Genomic DNA, 21,511 nt, shown 5'->3' on the forward strand with positions numbered 1-21,511 from the left:
AACGCAATGCATTTCCCCATTGCCCATTTCTAAATTGTCTCGTTTAAAACAAATAAAGCGTTAACATTTGCATGGTGTACCTTTCTGTGCGTATTCATCCACAATCTATAGCTCAACATGAAAATATTCGCAATTAATCATAAAAGAAAATCGCCGAATTTGTATTCAACCAAAAATGCTTAAACAATAATGTTAGTGATAGAAGGGAAATAATTTTGTGCAAAAATGGAAAGCTTTTCAATTTCCATGTGGCAGAATTGTTACAATAGCCGATAATCCATTTTCCCAATGATAAATCCCTATACGGGTGGACCTCGCTGGCAGTCCAAAGCCACGTCAGACTACACCTCCCTATACATCCATCCACGGGCTGACGCTGACACTGCGCTTAGCAAACTTTATAGTGAACAAGGCAAACTCCAGAAGCAACATCCCGAGGCAGTTCCCATCATTGCAGGCGACTTCAACCACTGCATCTTGAAGAAGGTAATGCCGAAGTCAACAAAACACATCCTGTCCGACAAGAAATGAAAAGACTCTGGACCGCTGTTACACCGCAATGAAACACGCATACAGAGCCGCCGCGAGCCCGGCCTTCAGCGAGTCAGACCACGACTCCATGCTGCTACTCCCTGTTTTACAAACAGCAGCTGCAATCACGGACTGGGGTATATTCAAGGACACAGGTCTGGATGTGTATGCAGAACATGTCACTGGATACATTAACCTGTTAAGCCCCCAATTGACCCTGCTGTTTTCTCATAAATCGATCAATACAGACTAATGTTGTGTTTCTTTTTCAAATGTAGCCAAGAGTAAAGACCCTAACCCTATCAAAACAGCAGTCAAGGTGTATTATGTACACTGCTGTTTATTGACTGTCGTTTGGCGTTTAACACCACCGTGCCGGCCAAACCGGACCTAGGCCTGGACACCCCCACCTGCAGCTGGACTATGGACTTTTTGACGGGCAGGCCACAGGTGGTGAGGATTGGTGACAACATCTCAACACCGGTGTGCCCCAAGGCTGCTGCCTCAGCCCTCGGCTGTACCCTCTGTTCACATATGACTGTACAGCCACACACAACAACAACAACAACAACAACAACAACAACAACAACAACAACAACATCAACAACAACAGGATTATCAAGTTCGTAGACGACACCACAGTCATCAGACTGATACGCGACAGTGATGAGACGGAGTACAGAGATGAGCTGGTCCAGCTGACGCGTTGGTGCAACAGGACAACAGCCTGGCATTGAATGCCAGCACGACTAAGGAGCTCATCGTGGACTTCAGGAGACATCAGGGGCAACCACTCCGCCCTCAGCCTGGATGGGACACCAGTGGAGGTCGTCAACTGCTTCCGGTTCCCATGACTCCAGATCTCCGACAACCTAAGGTGGACCTACAACACGGAGGTCATGCTGCCCACCACCACCATAAGGCCCACCAGCGCCTCTACCCGCTGCGGTGCCTCAGGAAGTGTGGCATAAGCACGCAATGGCTTGTGAACTTCTACCGAGGCACCGTAGAGAGCGTTCTGACGAGCTGTGTCACCGTGCGGCATGGCAACACCACCACTCAGGATGAGAAAGCCACCCAGAGGGTCGTGAGGATGGCAGAAAAGATCATCGGGTGTTCACTGCCGTCCATTGAGGAGATCCACGAGTCCAGGTGTCGGAACAAAGCCATCTCCATCATCCAGGACCACAATCACCCGGGACACCGGCTGGAATTCTGCCCCTGTGATCCGGTCGCCGGTACCGCAGCATACGAACAAACACAAACCGGTAGAAGAACAGTTTCTACCCACAGGTAGCCTGATGAACAGTTCGGAGAGTAAGAAGACCATCGTTGCATCTGGCAAATAAAACTATCAATATCTGAATCTGAGGTGGGAAGAGGGACAGAGAGAGACACACACAGATAGATAATTGTTAGATTAGACTAGAAGTTTTTATTTGTCATGCAGTTTAACACACACACGCGAGATGGGCGACCCACAGGAACACACACACACATGCACTGAGTCGCCGATGAAATGTCTCTCTGCACTTTTCCCATCCCGTTGTCCTTCCCCCCCAAGGGCAGCCGGGAGCAGATAGGGCGTCAATGTGACCCGCACCCCGGGGACCAATCCAAGTGCTCCTGTCCGTCTTCGTCAAGGACGCCACAGCGTTAGCGATCTGTTGTGCATGTTTTTCCATTGGGTTTATCTTATCGGGGGGTAACCCTTGCGAGCACGGGGAGAACATGCAAACTCCACACAGAAAGGCCTGGGAGATACCCCACCTGGGTACCTGGCATCATGGAAACCTGGTCCCCAAGCGGGAATCGAACCCTGGACCTTCTTGCTGTGAGGGCGACAGTGTTATCCACTACACCACTGTGCTGCTAGATAGACAGATATGAGACAAAAAGAGAGATATATAGAGAGAGTGGAGAGAGGGAGAGGGAGAGAGAGACACACATATATGGAGAAGGAGAGAAAAAGACAGAGGAGAGAGATAGGGGGAGAGAGACAGAGAGAGAGGGAGAGAGAGAGCAAGATACAGAGAGAGAGAGAGAGAGAGAGAGAGAGAGAGAGAGAGAGAGAGAGAGAGAGAGAGAGAGAGAGGGAGATATACACATAGAGGGGGGGGGGGCAGAGATCAAATGACCAACTGTGTCTGAGGGTCCCGTGGACCAAACTGGAGATCAAATGACCAAACTGGTGACAAAGGGTTTCCGGGCCTTTGCAGTGATGGCGCCGACACTGTGGAATAAGCTCCCCGTCAAGATCAAGTCTGCCAACACCGTACAGACATTCAAGGCCTTGCTTAAAACACACCTTTTCGCTCTGGATGATCACTGAGTTACTTTGCTGTTGTGTTGTGTGTCTGTGGTGTTCTGATGTTCTCTGTCTGTCCGTCTGCCTGGTTCCGATTTCTTTGTCCTGTCCATTTATTCGTATTATTTCTTCCCCGGGCTCCGCCCCGGAACGATGTAAAAATTGGCTGGGGGGCGCATTATAAATGCAAATATCATATCATATCATCATCATATCAAGAGAGAGAGACAGGGAGGGACACACATAGAGGGAGAAGGGGATAAAAAGTCAGATAGGAGAGAGAGGGGGAGAGGAAGAGATACAGATATATAGAGAGAGAGAAAGAGAGGAAAGGCCTACAGTATGTTTATTACCTACACTGTGTTGTAATGATTTGGCAATATTGTTTCTTTCAACATTCATGACAAGCAAATTGAAAGAGAGAGAGAAAGGGGAGAGAGATACAGAGAGGAAGAGAGAGAGAGACGGAGAGAGAAAGAAAGAGAGAGAGAGAACGAGGGAATGGCGGAAGTGGGTCAGGGGATGTGGAGCAGCACTAGAGGGGATTGTGGGTAATGTAATCCAGGTCTGCCATGATTCGCTGAAGGTCAGGAATATTAATTAACTGGTTACGCCTTCTCCCCTCGTTAAGGAAGATCATTTAAACCCTGAGGAAAGGACAGGAGGAGATGAGAGGACAGGAGGAGAGGAGAGGAGGATTCTGATTCAGATTGGGATTATTTTATTGTCACCGCTTTTTTAAATGTACATACATTCAGAAGAACTTTAGATGCATTTACAGTGGATACATTTCAAAGATAAAACAAACAGTTTGTGGTTTGGGTGGCTGGGGTGTTTCAGTACCATGTGTGTCTTGCTGACGCACCGCTCTGTGAATATACTGTCTGTGGCCGGCAGTTTGCCTCCGTAGATCTTTTTAGGCCGTTCACACTACTCTCTCGAGTGCTCGGCTCATACTCTCCGTGGTGCCTTTGTAGAACGAAGGCCCTCAGGATGTGTGGTCCCATGCCAAATTATTTCAGTCTGCTGAGGTGGTGGTAGAGGCGTTGCTTTTCTTTTCTCTTTACCACATGGCCTGCATGCTCTCCCCAGTCCAGCTTCTCTGTGAGGTGAACTTGTCGACCCTCTCCACTGCGACCCACGTTGAGGTCATGGGGGTCATGCTCTGCTCCTCCTCCCTGCCTGTAGTAACTTTTCAGCTCCTTGGTCTTGTCAATGTTGAGAGTGAGGTTGCTTCCCTGGCACCACTTTGCCAGGTTCTGAACCTCACTCCTGTAGGCTGGCTCGTCGCCGTGATCAGCCCTATCACCATGGTGCACGGGTGTACAGTACTTGAGTAATTGTACTTTGTTACAATACTTAAATACTGTTTTGGGGGATTTGTACTTTACTCGAGTATTATTAGGTTTGTATACTTGTACTTTTACTCAATTACATTTCAGAGAAAAAAAAACGTACTTTTTACTCCTTACATTTAAAATGCAGACCTACAAAGTAAAAATCTCGCAGGTCCAACCATTTTAATTTGTTTCTCTGGCCGAACTACCGTTAACGTTATTAATCCTGCGGCCGCACTTTATTTAAAAACAGCCAATCAAATTCCCATCAATGGAAAATGAACCCGCCCATACCCATGCTGATTGGTCCTTGTGCAAATCCTAGAAAGTGGGGATCTTTGATTAAACACCTGCTATCAGAAGAATAGACAGTCAGAAAAAAGGTTTTTACTTTAACTTTTTAGTACTTAAGTACATTTAAAAGTAGAAACTTTTTTACTTTTACTCAAGTGTGTTTTAGCCAGATACTCTGACTTTTACTTGAGTACGATTTTGAGACGGTACCCATACTTTCACTTAAGTATAATTTCTGGGTACCTTTTACACCCCTGCCATTGTGTCATCGGCGAACTTGATCACCAATTTGGAACTGTGTGTGGCTACACAGTCATGGGAGAAGAGGAGAGGAGAAAAGAGGAGAGGAAAGGAAAGGACAGGACAGGAGGAGAGTAGAGGAGGGGGGAGATGAGGGGAGGGGACAGGAGAAGAGGAGAGGAGAGGAGGGGACAGGAGAAGAGGAGAGGAGAGGAGGGGACAGGAGAAGAGGAGAGGAGGAGGGGACAGGAGAAGAGGAGATATAGATCTGATGTATCTACTATAAACACCAGACTGTAATACACGTTTCCTGGTCATGAATAAATATGTGCTGCTGTTCCCAGATCAGATCTTAATAACTCATAACATCTGGTCAGTTTAGATATGTTTCAGTATGTGATTTAATTGATTTCTATTTCTTTAATAATAATAATAATAATAATAATAATAATAATAATAATAATAATAATAATAATAATAATAATAATAATAATAATAATAATAATAATAATAAATACATTTTTTATAGCGCCTTTCAAGAAACCCAAGGTTGCTTCACAGTCAAGAGGGCTAGGGAAAGGGGGCAATAGGGGGAAAGGGGGGGGGGGGGGGGCAGGTAGAGGGATAATGAAACCTAAATCTAATCTAAACGAACTAGTGGGGAAAGCCTTGGTGGAAAGGTGCGTTTTGAGAGCAGTTTTGAAGGTGTCCAGGGGCGTTGCGGATTTCAGGGGGGAGAGAGTTCCAGAGGGTAGGGGACGCCACACTGAAGGCTCTGTCACCGTATTAAATGTACATGTATTATAAATGTCTCCACTCAGGAACGGTCATCTGGTAATCAGAAGGTTCCCGGTTCGATTCCGGCTCCTCCTGAGCAGAATGTCGAGATGTCCTTGAGCAAGACACTTAACCCCTAACTGCTCCTCATGAGCAGGTTGGCGGTCGTCTCCGCCATCGCTGTGTGAATGTGTGAGTGAACGGGTGAATGTGAGGCAGACGTTGTAAAGCGCTTTGGATAAAAGCACTATATAAATGCAAGTCCTTTACCATTTACCATCAGTGGCTTCTCACTCATACCGTCTCCCCTCAGGTTCACTAAGGCTATGTATTATAACTAGGGATGTCCGATATTATCGGCCTACCGATATTATCGGCCGATATCGGCATTAAAATGTGATATTGGAAAATATCGGTATCGGTTTTCCATTTTTATTTTTATTTTTTTACATTTCTATAACCTTTATTTACCCAGGCAAGCAAGTAAGAACAAATTCTGATTTTATTTATTGTCAAAAGTATGCATAATGTTGTGTTAATTCCACAACAAGATATATGTAATGTTAATTATCTGAAATTATTCCGTTTTTTGGGGGGGAAACCCTGCATATATCGGTATCGGTTGATATCGGTTGATATCGGTATCGGAAATTAAGAGTTGGACAATATCGGTATATCGGTATCGGTAAAAAAGCCAATATCGAGCATCCCTAATTATAACCCTAGTTCTATGAATGAAATATAACTGTGGTTACGTATTATAACCCTAGTTCTATGAATAGTGGTATAGCAACTCACCTTTCGTCCCGGCTGGCCCAGAGTTTCATGACATCAATGGGGGGCTGATCATCAGGGTCATCAGGGTCTCTTCTATCAGGAGGGCGAGGTCACCTGACAGGTGGTTGGTCAGGTGATTGGTAGCGTGTTGCACACATAATGCCCTCTAGGCGGAGCAAGACGGTCTTATGTAACCATGGTTACAGTACATGACCAGTGCTGTGTTCTGTTTGTCCCTCAGAGCCCCCCGTACCCATTGCCCCCCCGCAGCTCACAGCAGTAGGAGCCACGTACCTCTGGATCCAGCTGAATGCCAACTCCATCAACGGAGACGGGCCCATCTCAGGGAAGGAGGTAAGGCCTGTGTGTGTGTGTGCGTGCGTGCGTGCGTGTGTGTGTGTTCGTGTATGTGTGCGTGCGTCAAACATATACTTACTTTGATAAAAATAAGACAAATATAGGTATTGAGAGTATCAGATTGATTGGTCTCTAATCCGTTTTCGATTATTTTACATATTTATGTGTTTTTCTCTTTGTTGAATACTGTACAGCAGTGATCACCAACCTTTTTAAGCCCAAGATCACTTTTTTTTTTTTGGTGAAGGCAAGATCTACCTATTGAAGCGTTGAGAGAAAACGACAGCCAAGATTGTACTTTAAACTAAATGACTTTTATTTGCCTGTATTCTAATTACATGCAATGCTTTGGTCCAACATTAAAACGTCAAAGTAGAACTATTATGTACTTTCTCAGTCAGTGCTAAGTGCAGTCATCTTATGCAGCATCACTTTTCACATCAAAACAAAAGTAGAACTGTAATGTGGACTTTCTCATATTATTAACATTGACAAACATATTTACAATTAGCATTTTATAAAGTAGAACTGTAATGTGTACTTTCTCAGTCAGTGCTAAGTGCAGCATCACTTTTCACATCAGAACAAAAGTAGAACTGTAATGTGGACTTTCTCATATTATTAACATTGACAAACATATTTACAATTAGCATTTTATAAAGTAGAACTGTAATGTGTACTTTCTCAGTCAGTGCTAAGTGCAGCATCACTTTTCACATCAAAACAAAAGTAGAACTGTAATGTTTACTTTCTCAGTCAGTGCCAAGTGCAGTCAGTGCTAAGTGCAGTCAGTGCTAAGTGCAGCATCATTTTCACATCAAAACAAAAGTAGAACTGTATGTGTACTTTCTCAGTCAGTGCTAAGTGCAGCATCACTTTTCACATCAAAACAAAAGTAGAACTGTAATGTGGACTCTCAGGGTAAGATCTAAAAAAAAAAAAAAAAAAAAAAAAAAAATTAATTTTCATGGAAAGATCTACAGGGACAGTCTCAAAGATCGACCAGTCGATCAAGATCGACAGGTTGGTGACCACTGCTGTACAGTATCGGGCATGTTGATTGACAGCACCCTGTTGATAATACCACCAATAATATCGAGACATCTAGTGAATTATTATGCATACAATTAACTACATCTAATCAGCTATGAAGATAATTAAATGCATCTAATGAAGTACTATGATTATGATTATTAATTACATCTGAAGTACTATGATTATAATTATTAATTTAATCTAATGAGGTACTATGATTATAATTATTAATAAAATCTGATGATGCATTATCATTATAATTATTAATTAAATCCGATTAATCATTATGATTATAATTAATAATTAAATATGATAAAGTATTATGATTATAATTGTACATGTAATTTAATAAGGTACTATAATACTAATTATTATTAATTTAATCTAATGAAGTACTATCTAATTTATAATTTAATCTAATCAGGTACTATGATGATAATTAGTAATTGCATCTGATAAAGTGTTATGATTATAATTATTAATTAAATCTGAAGTATTATGATTGTAATTATTAATTGCTGTTGTGATTTTATTTTGTAGGTTGAATATCGTACAATGTCAGGCATGTTGATTGACACCACGCCGGTGGAAAACCCCACCCATAAGATCGGCCATCTTGACCCAGACACAGAGTATGAGATCAGCGTCCTGCTGACCAGGCCCCTGGACGGAGGCACGGGAAACCCCGGACCACCCCTCAGAGCCAGGACTAAGTGTGCAGGTGAGTCCTTCAGAACTAGGTAGTGAACTAGGTCTTGGTTTAGACTTTGTCTTCGTTTGGCTATATATCTGTCTTGGTTTAGGGTATAATCGGGTTTAGACTATGTCTTGGTCTAGTCTATGTCTTGGTTTCAGAGTATATCTTTGTCTAAACTATATCTTGGTTTAGGGCATGTTTTGGTCTAGACCAGCGGTTCTCAAACTACGGGTCACGACCCAAAGTGGGGTCGTGGGTAGGTGACAGAAATCTATAAAGAAAAATAATAATAATCTTTTGTTCTGGCAACATATTTTGGCTAAATATGCCTAGTTTTATAAATGTGCATTGATAACATAGTGCTCTAATACAATTTTCTAATAAATATGCATGATCAAATTAAACAATGTGTGCTTTTATTTTGATATTCCTTAATTCCACGTTGAAATTAGGCAATACATTAAGTGTGGGGTCGCCAAAAGAAATCCTAAATAAAATGGGGTTGTGGTATAAAAAAGTTTGAGAACCCCTGCTCTAGACCATGTCTTGGTACAGTATATCTTGGTGTCTAGACCATGTCTTGGTATATCTTGGTCTCTAGACAATTGGTCTTGGCTTGGCTATGCTAGCGCTGCACTCATTAGGTGGCTAATATTTAACTCATTGGAGCATGCTAGGCTATGTTAGCGTTGTGCTCATTAGGTGGTAAATTGTAAACTCAGGCTACAGTATGTTAGCACCCTGCTCATTAGCTGATAAATGGTAATGGGAACACCATTAGTGCACTAGTTTGTTTACCTCATTTATCTCCTCTCTACTCACCAAGCAGAACACACCTGGGGTTATTTGTTTGAGAGACTTCAGTGTGTGAAGTCTGGAAGTCTTGTCAGTATCAAAGGGTGTTCCGCAAGGTTCAATTCTAGGTCCAGTCTTTTTTAATATTTATAATAATGATATTGTATTGGAAGCTGTTCACTCTCTTGGTCATTTGGGTCATCTCTGAATCATTTGAATTATCGCTAAAATACACATGTCCCTTTCTCTTGGTGTCAATGACGCTGTGTTCATCCTGCTTTGGTAGATCAATTCTTCTGACAGTTTCTTGGTACAAGACAACACCTGCCGTTCGGAATTCTCTTTTCGCCTCAGCTGGCATTTGCAATCAAACTTCTACATCGATGTCACTGTCCACCGTTAAAACAGCCATATCTTCAACCAATCTCATTGTTGATTCCGTTGAATAGCCCGGTGCACATTTGTCTTATATTCTGTTTCCCTGAGGAAATGGCTGAGCTCCCTCGCTGTGTACAGGTCCTCCTTCTCCTGCTCCTCACTCTCGATATCAGATCAAATCAAATCAAATCAAATGTATTTGTAAGGCCCGACAACACACGTTAATGTCCCCATGGGCCATGAATCTCCCATGGAGATGATGATGAATCTCCTTCAGACCCAATCTCCTTCTCTGAAACACCATCCTCTAAATCCATCCCTTCCTCCTCCACCTGTTGGCTCCCCTCAGTTTCACTCTCCTTCCCCTTCTGCCCTAAGGTAGAATACTTATTCTGAGCTGACACCTCCCCAGAGGGCCCCCCGCCCCTGCACAACCACTTTGCAGCCCCACCACCACCAGTGGCCTCTACACCACCTGTATTCCCCATTACAACTTCTGGGGGCCTGGGGCCACCCCTCTCCTCTGACGAGTCTAACTCCGGCCCTGGCTCTGTGCCTGCACCAGGACCGCTCTCACTCCCGCCTGTCCCCGCAGCCTCTCCATCCACAATCATGTCTCAAATGCTCTTTTTCGTTTTCATCATAATTAGTCACCTTTATCTATTTTTAGTTTAGTCAAGTTTTAGTCAGCTACAGGTCTGAGCATTTTCGTTTGAGTCTTTTTTGTTTAGTTTCAATTGAGTCTTTTTCTCGTTAGTCTCGCCACTCAGTTACAGCCTCATAAGTAGGCGTGAGCTTTTTCTAAACAAAAAAAGCTAACGTTAGTGCTAGCTGGTTAGACTTATTGAAGTTGAATAAATGTTTAGCAAAGATTTTATTTTGCAAACTACATTTTGTGCAAGTCATTAATGGAATAGTGAGCCTATACTGTGTGCATTCATTACGCCGTAGGCCGTATATATATATATTATGTAAACAAGACAAACGTCTTTCTCTGGTCTGCATCCCCTTAACAATTGTGTGTATTGAGCCGTACTGTATTGTACCCATTCTGCAATCTGTTAAATAAAGTTTTCATTCATTCATTCATATACAGTACTGCGCGGGCGAGTGTGTGTGCGCGTGCGCTGCGGCAGGTGTACCACGAGCTGTACTATATATGATGCCAATACATTAATCTAATCTAATTTTGATGCGTCGCAAGACTCGCAAGGCACTTCCGCCATTCCATTTTCACGCGGCTGCGTCATTGACTGCCTTATAAGGAGCTCTGGAGGCGTTGTTTTGTATGCAAATGACCTAGACAGGAACGCGCTTTCGTGTTTAAGACATGGTGTCATTCCCCAAGCAGATGTCACAGGTGTGACCGTTTGAGCCACTTAAGACATATTACCAGCACGTTGGGGACTCAGAGTGAACTTGTCATTGATTCTGTCTCAGTCGGTTCCAAAATAAGTCTTCCAAGAGAACTCTTTGGAACATTTTGGGGAATGAGACCCAATGTATTGGTTGAACGGGCGAAAAATGCAGCCCGGAGTCGACAGACGAGGGCAAAGTGCCACGATGTGCGCACATCTCACGTACGGGCGTGACGTACCGTATAAATGTACTGCCGAACGTTAAGAGTTTAACAAACGGGGGTATGTACCCTCTTAGCCGGTGCCAACAGAGGCGACACAGCCACAAGAACACCTTCACCCAAACGTTCCTTCTTCAGAAACACCACCATTCATCCTCGATGCATAAACACAATTTTCGCATTCTACCTTTTCCCAGACAGCCTTCAAAACATCTTATACAATGGCATGCAAATTTCTTGATTCTGATTGGCTGAAACAGTGAAGTTACCGGTTGTTATTTCGTATAACACACTCCACGTGACCCCAGAACCCGCCCACAACCGAATAACTTTTTTTCCGAATGAATCCGACGTTCATTCTTTTCCGAATGAAACCAAGATGGCGGACAATAATCTTTATGAATGGATGTATTGATTTCGTCATAACGACTCATTCAAAAAAGATACAGTCACCTGGAATATGTTAGTTGTTTACACAATGTTGGATTATGTAATTGGTTTGTCATGACCCATTGTAAAACAAAATATAAATGGCGGGGGGGGGGGGGGGGGGGGGGGGGGGGTTCTGAGGGGAGTGGCCACTGGCTGAGTTCTCTGTCTCGGGTGCCGGAGAGGAGAAGACAACATGAGAGAGGAGAGATGACACGCACCCAAAATCCATTGCGGGGTGAAAATTTGCCGCAAAACATTCATATCTTTGGAACCGTGTGTGTTAAATTGTATCTGAATCGAGAGATGATCTTCTCTCGTCACAATTGAAATTGTATTTCTCCGTTGCGCAAAAGCTGGCTGGCAGTCTCATTGAATAATATAAGTCTGTAAACTTATACAGCAGGAGAAGCCGGAGAAGGAAAAAAGACATGCTGACATTGACGAAAACGAACTTATCATTGTACATTTTGATCTATGTACATGTATGATGTTACCCCGAATATGTAAAGCCGCGGGCACCGACACGATTTACACCAATCATTGTTTAAGAAGCACAGTGAAGTTACCGGTTGTTATTTCGTATAACACACTCCACGTGACCCCAGAACCTCAATGTAAATAAACCATAATCACCCTACAAAAACAGTACTGTATTTGTAAATCTGGTATGTCATAAATGTATAGATGTAGCACTGCAGTACTGTCTATCTGTATGTCATGTATGTCTGTAAACGTGTGCATAACGGAGTGTGGCTCTATAGCAGAGTCATTTTATATGAAGTTTGTTGTTAGATGGTATGCTTTGTAGCAACCTCCCTCTGCTATATTTATGTATATATGTATATTGATTGACTGAACACTTTTTTGTTTACGTACTCTTGACTTTTTCTATTTTATACTTTTTATCTATTGTATCTAGCACACTCTCAGGGGCTCATACAGAAAAAAGCATTTCATGGAAAAGTATTCTGTATTTTACTATGACAACTATTAAAGAAACTTGAACTTGAAACTTGAACTCCCACTGGCCTGCACGCCGACTCCCCTCCCCAAACAAATCACTCCCCTCCGGCTCCTACACTAAACGATGTAAACCCCACCCCTCACTGTCCACAAAGAAATACAAATAAAAATACAAAGCAAAGAAAATAAACCCAATTAAGGGAATAGCTAAGAAAGCCAAGAGCAGATGTGGGGGAAATAGGAGCTTGTCCCCTCCCTCTGTCCCCTCTACCCAGTTTTATTGTCCCCTCTCCCCCCCCCCTCCTGGGTATAAATAAGCCCTTTTCCTGTGATTCTGTCTCTTCTCCCGGGTCTCCTAGCTAGTAACCTTGGTGAGAGCCATCAGCCATTTTCTCTGACTATTCTGTATTCGATATTCTGAGTTAATACATTGTATTAACCGGATCCATCGACTGAGTAAGTTATTATATGTTTCCCACACAGACCCTCCACACACACCCTCCACACACACTTCTCAGTAGACAGTAGTAGTCAAGAGAGAGAGAGAGACAGAGAGAGAGCGATAGAAAGAGAGAGAGAGAGAGAGAGAGAGAGAGAGAGAGGGAGAGAGAGAGAGAGAGAGAGAGAGAGAGATAGAGAGAGACAGAGCGAGAGAGAGAGAGAGAGAGAGAGAGAGAGAGAGCGAGAGAGAGAGAGAGAGAGAGAGAGAGAGAGAGAGAGAGCGAAAGAAAGAGAGAGCGAGAGAGACACAGAGAGAGAGAGAGAGAGCGCGAAAGAAAGAGAGAGAGACACACACACAGAGAGAGAGAGAGAGAGAGAGAGAGAGAGAGAGAGAGAGAGAGAGAGAGAGAGAGAGAGAGAGAGAGAGAAAGAAAGAGAGAGAGAGAGAGAGAGAGAGAGAGAGGAGAGAGAGAGAGAGAGAGAGAGAGAGAGAGAGAGAGAGAGATGTGATCAGATGGGGTGAAGGGCTTTAGAGGGCAAGAGCAGACTTGTAGAGATGATGAATGAACAAACAAGAGAGGTGCTTAGAAACAGTGTCATCAACAGAGAGAGAGAGAGAGAGAGAGATGACAGAGAGAGACACACACACACAGAGAGATAGAAGAGGTAGAAACTCCCATATTTACTTGGGGAAATGCCCAAAGGTCATGAGGACAACCAGTGGAGCCTAAGAAACAGACCTCAGACCTATTTTCAATTATTATTATTATTATTATTATTATTATTATTATTATTATTATTATTATTATTATTATTATTATTATTATTATTATATTATTATTATTATTATTATTATTATTATTATTATTATTATTATTATTATTATATTTATTTTATTTTATTGATTTATTTTACAATGACTTATAATGACTGATACTGATAATCACTGTGTGTGAATGGTCTAATATAATATGAGCTTAATACACAACCACCCAGACCCTCCACTCTCCGGGTACAAATACAGACACACTTGCACACACACACACACACACATGCATGCTCACACACACACACACACACATGCATGCTCACACACACACACACACACATGCATGCTCACACACACACACACACACACACACGCACACACACACACACACACATGCATGCTCACACACACACACACACACACACACACACACACACACACACGCACACACACACACACACACGCACGCACACATACACACACACACGCACACACACACGCACGCACACACGCACACACACATACAGTGGGTGAATATTCATAGTTTTATGAATTGTACCTTTTTTCTTTTTCCGTTTAATGTCATCATTGTTGACGTTTTGGCAACATTGTATCCATTACATTCATGCCAATAAAGCACATTGAATTGAATTGAGAGAGAGGAGAGAGAGAGAGAGAGAGAGAGAAAAGGTGAGGGTCACAGTGTCAGATGTTCTTGATGTGAGACATGTTGGAACAAGCTACTGTACACACACATAGACAGACACACTCACACACACACACACACATAGACACACACACTCACACACACACACATAGACACACACACTCACACACACACACATAGACAGACACACTCACACACACACACACACACTCACACTCACACTCACACACATAGACACACACACACGCACACACTACACACACACACACACTACACACACACACACTACACACACCACACACACATACACACACACACTCACAGCATAATGTTAAGTACGGGGTTGTGACCTCCGGCTGGTAAAAACACCATAGCTAGAGTTGCAGTCATACCTCCATACATACCTGTCTGTGTGTCTGTGTGTCTGTGTGTGTCTGTCTGTCTGTCTGTCTGTCTGTCTGTCTGTCTGTCTGTCTGTCTGTCTGTCTGTCTGTCTGTCTGTCTGTCTGTCTGTCTGTCTGTCTGTCTGTCTGTCTGTCTGTCTGTCTGCTGGGGCCCCCTGCTGGCCCGAGGCAGTAAATCATAATGTTCACAGTGTCTCTGTAGAGGTAATAATATTAATAATACAACTACTGTAATACTTACTTAGTAAGTACTACTACTACTACTCACATGTGAGCTGGTAAAAATTTATACAGTACAACATTAAAGATTTTTGGATATTTTAAACCTAAACATTAGTCCTCATTCTCGAACGAACATACAGTACGTAAAGGTTAACAAGGAATTATTTCGTAACTTGATTTACATACTTATTCGGCATTCTCCAAACGGCTTCGTACGACTGAAGTGAGCGGCTGCACGATTGGCTCTTGACAAGCGTGCAGTCGTTCAGTATTGACGTTACTAAATGAGATGTCATGCTAATATGTCATGTTCTACAGTAGGACTTACTACTATAATACCTAATAAAACAAGTCTTTAGAATAATAGAGGCCTACTTTGCTGGAACGATTAATTTCACACGTATACACTACGTGCGTGTGTGTGTGTTTGTGTGTGTGTTCGCGCGCTGAGGCTGCTTCACTAAGCCGTTTCTCCACGCATTTATTTATTTCTGGAGCATTTCTTTATCCACTGTGGTTGGATGGTGTATTGTACTTGTGCTGTATAATGACAATACATTTTGAATATAATCTCATGTTGAGATCAGTTGCAAATCGATTCCGTTTTGCGCACGCCTCCTTCGCCTTATAAGTAGCTGGCGGGGGGCGTGCGTGTCTGTATGCAAATTCAGGTGTACGAGAACACGCTTTGCCGTTTAAGAATGAGTGACATATTTCATTCACGGGAACCCAGCTGTGAAGATTTTGGCCACTTACGGAGACCGTTTCACGCGTTCAGGAAACCGGAGGAGGATTTTTGTAAATTGTTTTGGTACGAAATTTTTACCAAGATATTTACAAAGGTACTTACGAACACGTTCGACAATGAGGACCATTGTTTTTCTTTTATTATTATAACCTGGTCTGTTACACAGAACCATCTGGGAGGTCGTCCTTTGAAACTGAATACCTGGCAGGTGATTGGATCTAAATCATGTCAGTAGTTCCTCAGAGGAAGCTGATTGGTCCGCTGTGGTTCAAGCACAAGTGAATAACTTGAAGCCTGACAAAGATGGAGGATTTTGCAAAGCTAGCCACTGTGCCAGGTTACTCTGACTACTAATCCAGCGGTGGCCTAAAGGTTAGAGAAGCGTGTTTGTGACCGGAAGGTTGCCGGTTCGATCCCCCGGACCGGCAGGAACAATCTGGGCTGGGGAAGTGAATGAATAACTCTCTCCCATCCCCCCTAACACCAACCGCTGAGTGCCCTTGAGCAAGGCACTTAACCCCCAACTGCTCCAGTGGAGTTGCTCGGTGGCCAACGGTGGCAGACTGTGGTTGTACTGGCCAGCTCCGAGGTGTGAATGGAACTGTGTGACTGTGAAGCAGGCGTAGCTGAGAAAGAGCATCCGTGCTCAGAGAACCTACCCTGGGTAAAATAAAGGTTTATAAAAATAAAATAAAATAAAAAGTGTTTCCCTCCATGTTTGTTCTACACCTAGTTCTCATCTATTTATCCCTATGTGTAAAAGTAGTCAATATTGGTTGGTTCCGTATACAGAAATACTTTGTGTTCTCTTCCTGCAAAAGAAAAAAATCGAATCACTGAGGAAGAACACCACGTCAATCAAATCAACACCCCACCCACCATCTTTATGAATGTTGTAAATGTACAGGTACATTAGGCTCAGGGGCGGATTTAGGATTGTAGGAGATCCGGGGCTTAGCCCAGATAGGATTTTTTTTACTTCGACACCACAACCTTTAACTTATACCACCACCTTAAAGCGACAAAAGGCACTAGAGAACACTTAAATTCACACCCTTTAATTAATGAAGCAAACTATAATAATAATAATAATAATAATAATAATAATAATAATAATAATAATAATAATAATAATAATAATAATAATAATAATAATAATAATAATAATAATAATAATAATAATAATAATAATAATAATAATAATAATAATAATAATACACTGTTTGTATAGCACCTTTCATACAAGAATTGCAGCTCAAAGTGCTTCACAGCAGTACAAAAAGACAAGCATAAAATGAGCACAACATTGGCAGATCAAGAGCAATGCATAAAGTGCAGACATAAAGCATAAAATAGATAGCAGTAAAATAGACAAAGTCAAGGTAAGACATAGAACATTAAATCACATAGTTTTTCATATTAGGATCTAAGATCTAGGGTGTTAACTCGCCGAACGTTGAGCGCCAGGACCCCCGAAAACCAGAGTATAGTCGGGTTTTTCATCGTTGTTTCTTTTATTCGATATTTCCATTCATAAAGACATGCCGGCAGCCTGTGTTATCACTGGGGATGGGTCTGAGATCTCAAAAGTCCAATACCTCCACCTAACACCTTGCGGCCGCTATTGCACTCCATTTGAAACGATGTGGCTTGGTGTCTGTCATTTTGGAAATGACACCAGACACCCTGAAACTACACTCATATTCACGACGGTATAAAACGGAAATGTATCGATGGAAAAATTATCTGTTTTTTGCATCTTGACCGGAAGAAACTCAATGACAATCGACTATATTATTAGATCCATAGCTATAATATATAATATAGCTTTAGGCCTGCAAACACAGCCACGTATCCCCATGTTAAAAGGTGCTGGCCTTTCAACAGTAACAGTAAACAGCGCCATCTGGCGCTGAAAGTGTTAATATGCGTCTTTGTTTACGGTTTGATTATCACTGATACAAAGTAAAATAGTGCATTGCAATAAAATAGTTAGTAAAATAGAATAAAATAATGCAATAGTGCATTGCAATAAAATAGTTATCATAGTATTTTTTCGGGAGGCCGGTAAGGAGTGCATTACAGTAGTCGAGTCGGCTTGAGATAAAGGCATGGATCTGGTTTTCAGCGTCCTTTTGATTTATAAATGCCGTACTTTAGCTATGTTTCTAAGGTGGAAGAATTATGTTTTTGTCAACTTGTTGATTGTGATTTAAAGCTTAGGTCTGAGTCTACCATAACACCAAGACTTAACTTACTCAAACACATTTAGCAGCTGGATAGACTACAGATGGAAATGAGCTTCTGCTAAATCTGGTGCAAACATATTTTCATGTAACAATGATTAATTGTCAAAAAAAAAATAATAAATAATAATATTTATAATTTTTTTTTTTTTTTTTGAAAATAGATTCGGGGCTTTTCAGAAAACATTCAGGGCTTGAGCCCAAGTAGCCACCCCCAACCCCCGCCCACCCCAAAGCTCTGTTATATTCAGGCACATTGTATCAAATCACAGAAGCTCATAATGCTGCTTCCATGGACCTGTAACAGCATCCCCTGTCACTGTGTGAGTGTCTGTGTGTGTCTGTGTGTGTCTGTGAGTGTCTGTGAGTGTCTGTGTGTGTCTGTGAGTGTCTGTTAGAGCCATATGAAATCCGTTTGATTTTTTTCCAAATTCCATTTTATTTTTTTCCAAATTCCGTTTTTTCCGTTTTAATATTTCAGAATTCTGTATTTTGCTTTGTACGCTCATTTTACCATCAGAAATAGTGTCTAATAAGTGGGAATGAATAAATGTCCACAATTTAATAAGATATAACAGTCCATTTAATAGGGCTGTCTTAAATACTTCGAAGCTTCGTTCGATGGGCATGGGATTCGAATATGAAAAAATAAATAAATAAAAATTTTAAAAATTATATATATATATATTTTTGCAAAATCAACTCTGCCTCTCTTTGTTAACTACAACAAGCAATGCTGTTTGTTATGAGGTCGGACTCGGCACTGACAGATTTGTGTTCATTGTGCTGCTTTTATAAAGCCTCAAATGACGACATACAATATTTCATGAAAGCAAAGTGTTTTGTTTGTCTAAGATTTAAAAAGGTTTAAACTTTACAGCACTGACAAAGTTGAACAAAGAAACATACATAAAAGAAAGAAAGTAAATTTTTTTTTTTTTTTTTTTTTATAGTTGATTCCATTTTTATTGCTCAATTCCGCGATTCCGTCCGCGATTCCGTGATCACGGATTCCATATGGCTCTAGTGTCTGTGAGTGTCTGTGTGTGTCTGTGAGTGTCTGTGTGTGTCTGTGAGTGTCTGTGTGTGTGTGTGTGTGTGTGTGTGTGTGTGTGTGTGTGTGTGTGTGTGTGTGTGTGTGTGTGTGTGTGTGTGTGTGTGTGTGTGTGTTAATAATGTAGTAGTTTGTCCGTCATACGGAGAACACAGTGTGTGGTGGCACTGCATGGTGTGTGTGAGAGAGAGAGAGAGAGAGAGAGAGGAGAGAGAGAGAGAGAGAGAGAGAGAGAGAGGAGAGAGAGAGAGAGAGAGCGAAGAAAGAGAGAGCGAAAGAATGAGAGAGCGAGAGAGACACAGAGAGAGAGAGAGAGAGCGCGAAAGAAGAGAGAGAGAGACACACAGAGAGAGAGAGAGAGACGAGAGAGAGAGAGAGAGAGAGAGAGAGAGAGAGAGAGAGAGAGAGAGAGAGAGACAGACTGTCACTCACTCTCTGTTTTTGTCTCTATGTCTCTCTCTCTCTCTCTCTCTGTCTGTCTGTCTTTATTGGCATGAAATAAGTACTTATTGCCAAAGCAAATCAAACATAAAAACAATATAATATAAGCAATCAAAAACACCATACAATTACCAATAACAATAAAACAATCAACAGAAACTCATTAAATTACAAAATAATCATTCAATCAGATAATCATTTTACAGATGTAGCCACCCAGAAACATTTATTACAGAGCTTGTTCTCTTATTGTATGACAATAATCTACATATTTTGCAGCTAATACTGCACACTGACTTTTCTCCCCACAAGAGCTTTTGAGGATCAGGGAGATGGATAAACTCAGGATAATTAATTTTTTTTTTTTTTTTTTTTTTTTTTACAAATAAAACCTATATCCTTATATCTCTCACAGGAAGTGAGATTATGTCTCAACTTCTCCCTGATGACAATGTGAACACAGCCTGGCTTTTCTGGGCAACCAGTGTTGCCTGTGACGGCCTGTTATATATGTCCAGGCTGTGTCCACTCAGTCTGTACCTTGTCAACGTTTTTCCACCGGTCGTCAGGTATTCTGCCACGGTGTACTCTCTGTTTAGGGTCAAATATAATTCAAATTTACTTTGTGATTTGGTTGATTGGTTCTAATATTGATATAATTTTCTTTTTGTTTTGAGTTGACTTGGTTGGGCCAGATTGCCTGGTGTGTGTGGGCAGAGCGTCAGGCCCAGCTGGCAGAGGGGACTTTTATCTTGGTTCATATCTTTGCTCTGAAGCTAATTAATTTTATTATATATTAAACAACGTTGGGCTTAAATTGCACCCCTGGCGGACTCCGCGACCCTGGGTGAAGAATGCGTTATTGTATTGTCAATTCTAACGGCACATCCGTTTTTTTTTTTACATACTGCAGATTTGATCAAATCATGTGCACTTCCTCAAACACCACCTTTCTAGAAGCTTGAAGAAGAGACCTTTGTGCCAAATTGAACGCTTTAAAAAAAAATCGACAAAGCAAGAATACATTTTAATTTTGTTCTGGTTCACATGAATGTCAATTAAGGTTTTAAGAGTGTATATATGATCAGAGGTATGATAATTTGGTGAGAATCCAATTTGGCTTTTACTTAGAACACTGTGTTCCGTAAGGAATTCTATGAGTCTGGTGTTGATGATACTACATAGACGTTTGTCTAAATTACTCATCAGAAATGTGTCTCCACTCTTGAATATTCCTTCATTCCAAACATCAGGAAAACGTCCTACATTTTGTGTCAAATTGAATAATTATAAAATAGCCAATTGGAATTTTTCAGAGCTGTGTTTAATCAGTTCATTCAATATGCCATCTGGACCACAGGCCTTTCTTGCTTTAAGGCACTGAAGTTTTGATTTCAGCTCTTGTTCAGTGATTAGGAAGTCTAGAGGGTTTTGATGATCTTTTATGAACTCTTCCCATTTCTGCAACTTTTCGTTGGTCTCTGAGTGATGTGAATGTCCAAACATCACCATTTTAATAGCCATTTATTCAGGCTTATCTTTATGCAATTTCCAGTTCCAGTGGTCCCATAAGGAGTTAGTGCTTAAAATGTCCTCTGTTTGGAAAAACTGTTTATGTGTTTGTTCCTTTTCATTCTGATGGTATTTTTTATAGTGTTTCAGTGTTTCACAGTATTGGAGGCGTAAGGTATCATTGTGTGTAGGGATGTTCGATATTGGCTTTTTTACCGATATCCGATATACCGATATTGTCCAACTCTTAATTTCCGATACCGATATCAACCGATACCGATATATGCGGGGTCCCCCCCCCCCCCCCCCTCCCCCCAAAACGGAATCATTTCAGGTAATTAACATTACATATCTCATGTCATGGAACCGATACCGATCATTTCCGATATTACATTTGAATGCCAATATCGGTAGGCCGATAATATCGGTAGGCCGATAATATCGGACATCCCTAATTGTGTGGGTGCACTGTTTCTGGTTTAATATTCTTCTTAAATGTGTTCTAAG

General features: G+C 41.7%; 1 protein-coding gene across 1 annotated transcript in view; it reads left to right on the forward strand.

The window, feature by feature from the left end:
* Positions 1–21,511, forward strand: part of LOC311237952 (receptor-type tyrosine-protein phosphatase mu-like) — a gene marked incomplete at its 3' end in the record, with an annotated part of 279,175 nt that overhangs the window by 100,058 nt on the left and 157,606 nt on the right. The window contains exons 7-8 of the mRNA XM_084325927.1: positions 6,506–6,618; positions 8,197–8,377. Of these exons, the coding sequence (XP_084182053.1) occupies positions 6,506–6,618; positions 8,197–8,377 (294 nt within the window). The remainder of the gene's footprint in view (positions 1–6,505; positions 6,619–8,196; positions 8,378–21,511) is intronic.

This window comes from Notolepis coatsorum (genome assembly GCF_963971535.1).
Source record: "Notolepis coatsorum genome assembly, chromosome: 12".
Lineage (NCBI taxonomy): Eukaryota > Metazoa > Chordata > Actinopteri > Aulopiformes > Paralepididae > Notolepis > Notolepis coatsorum.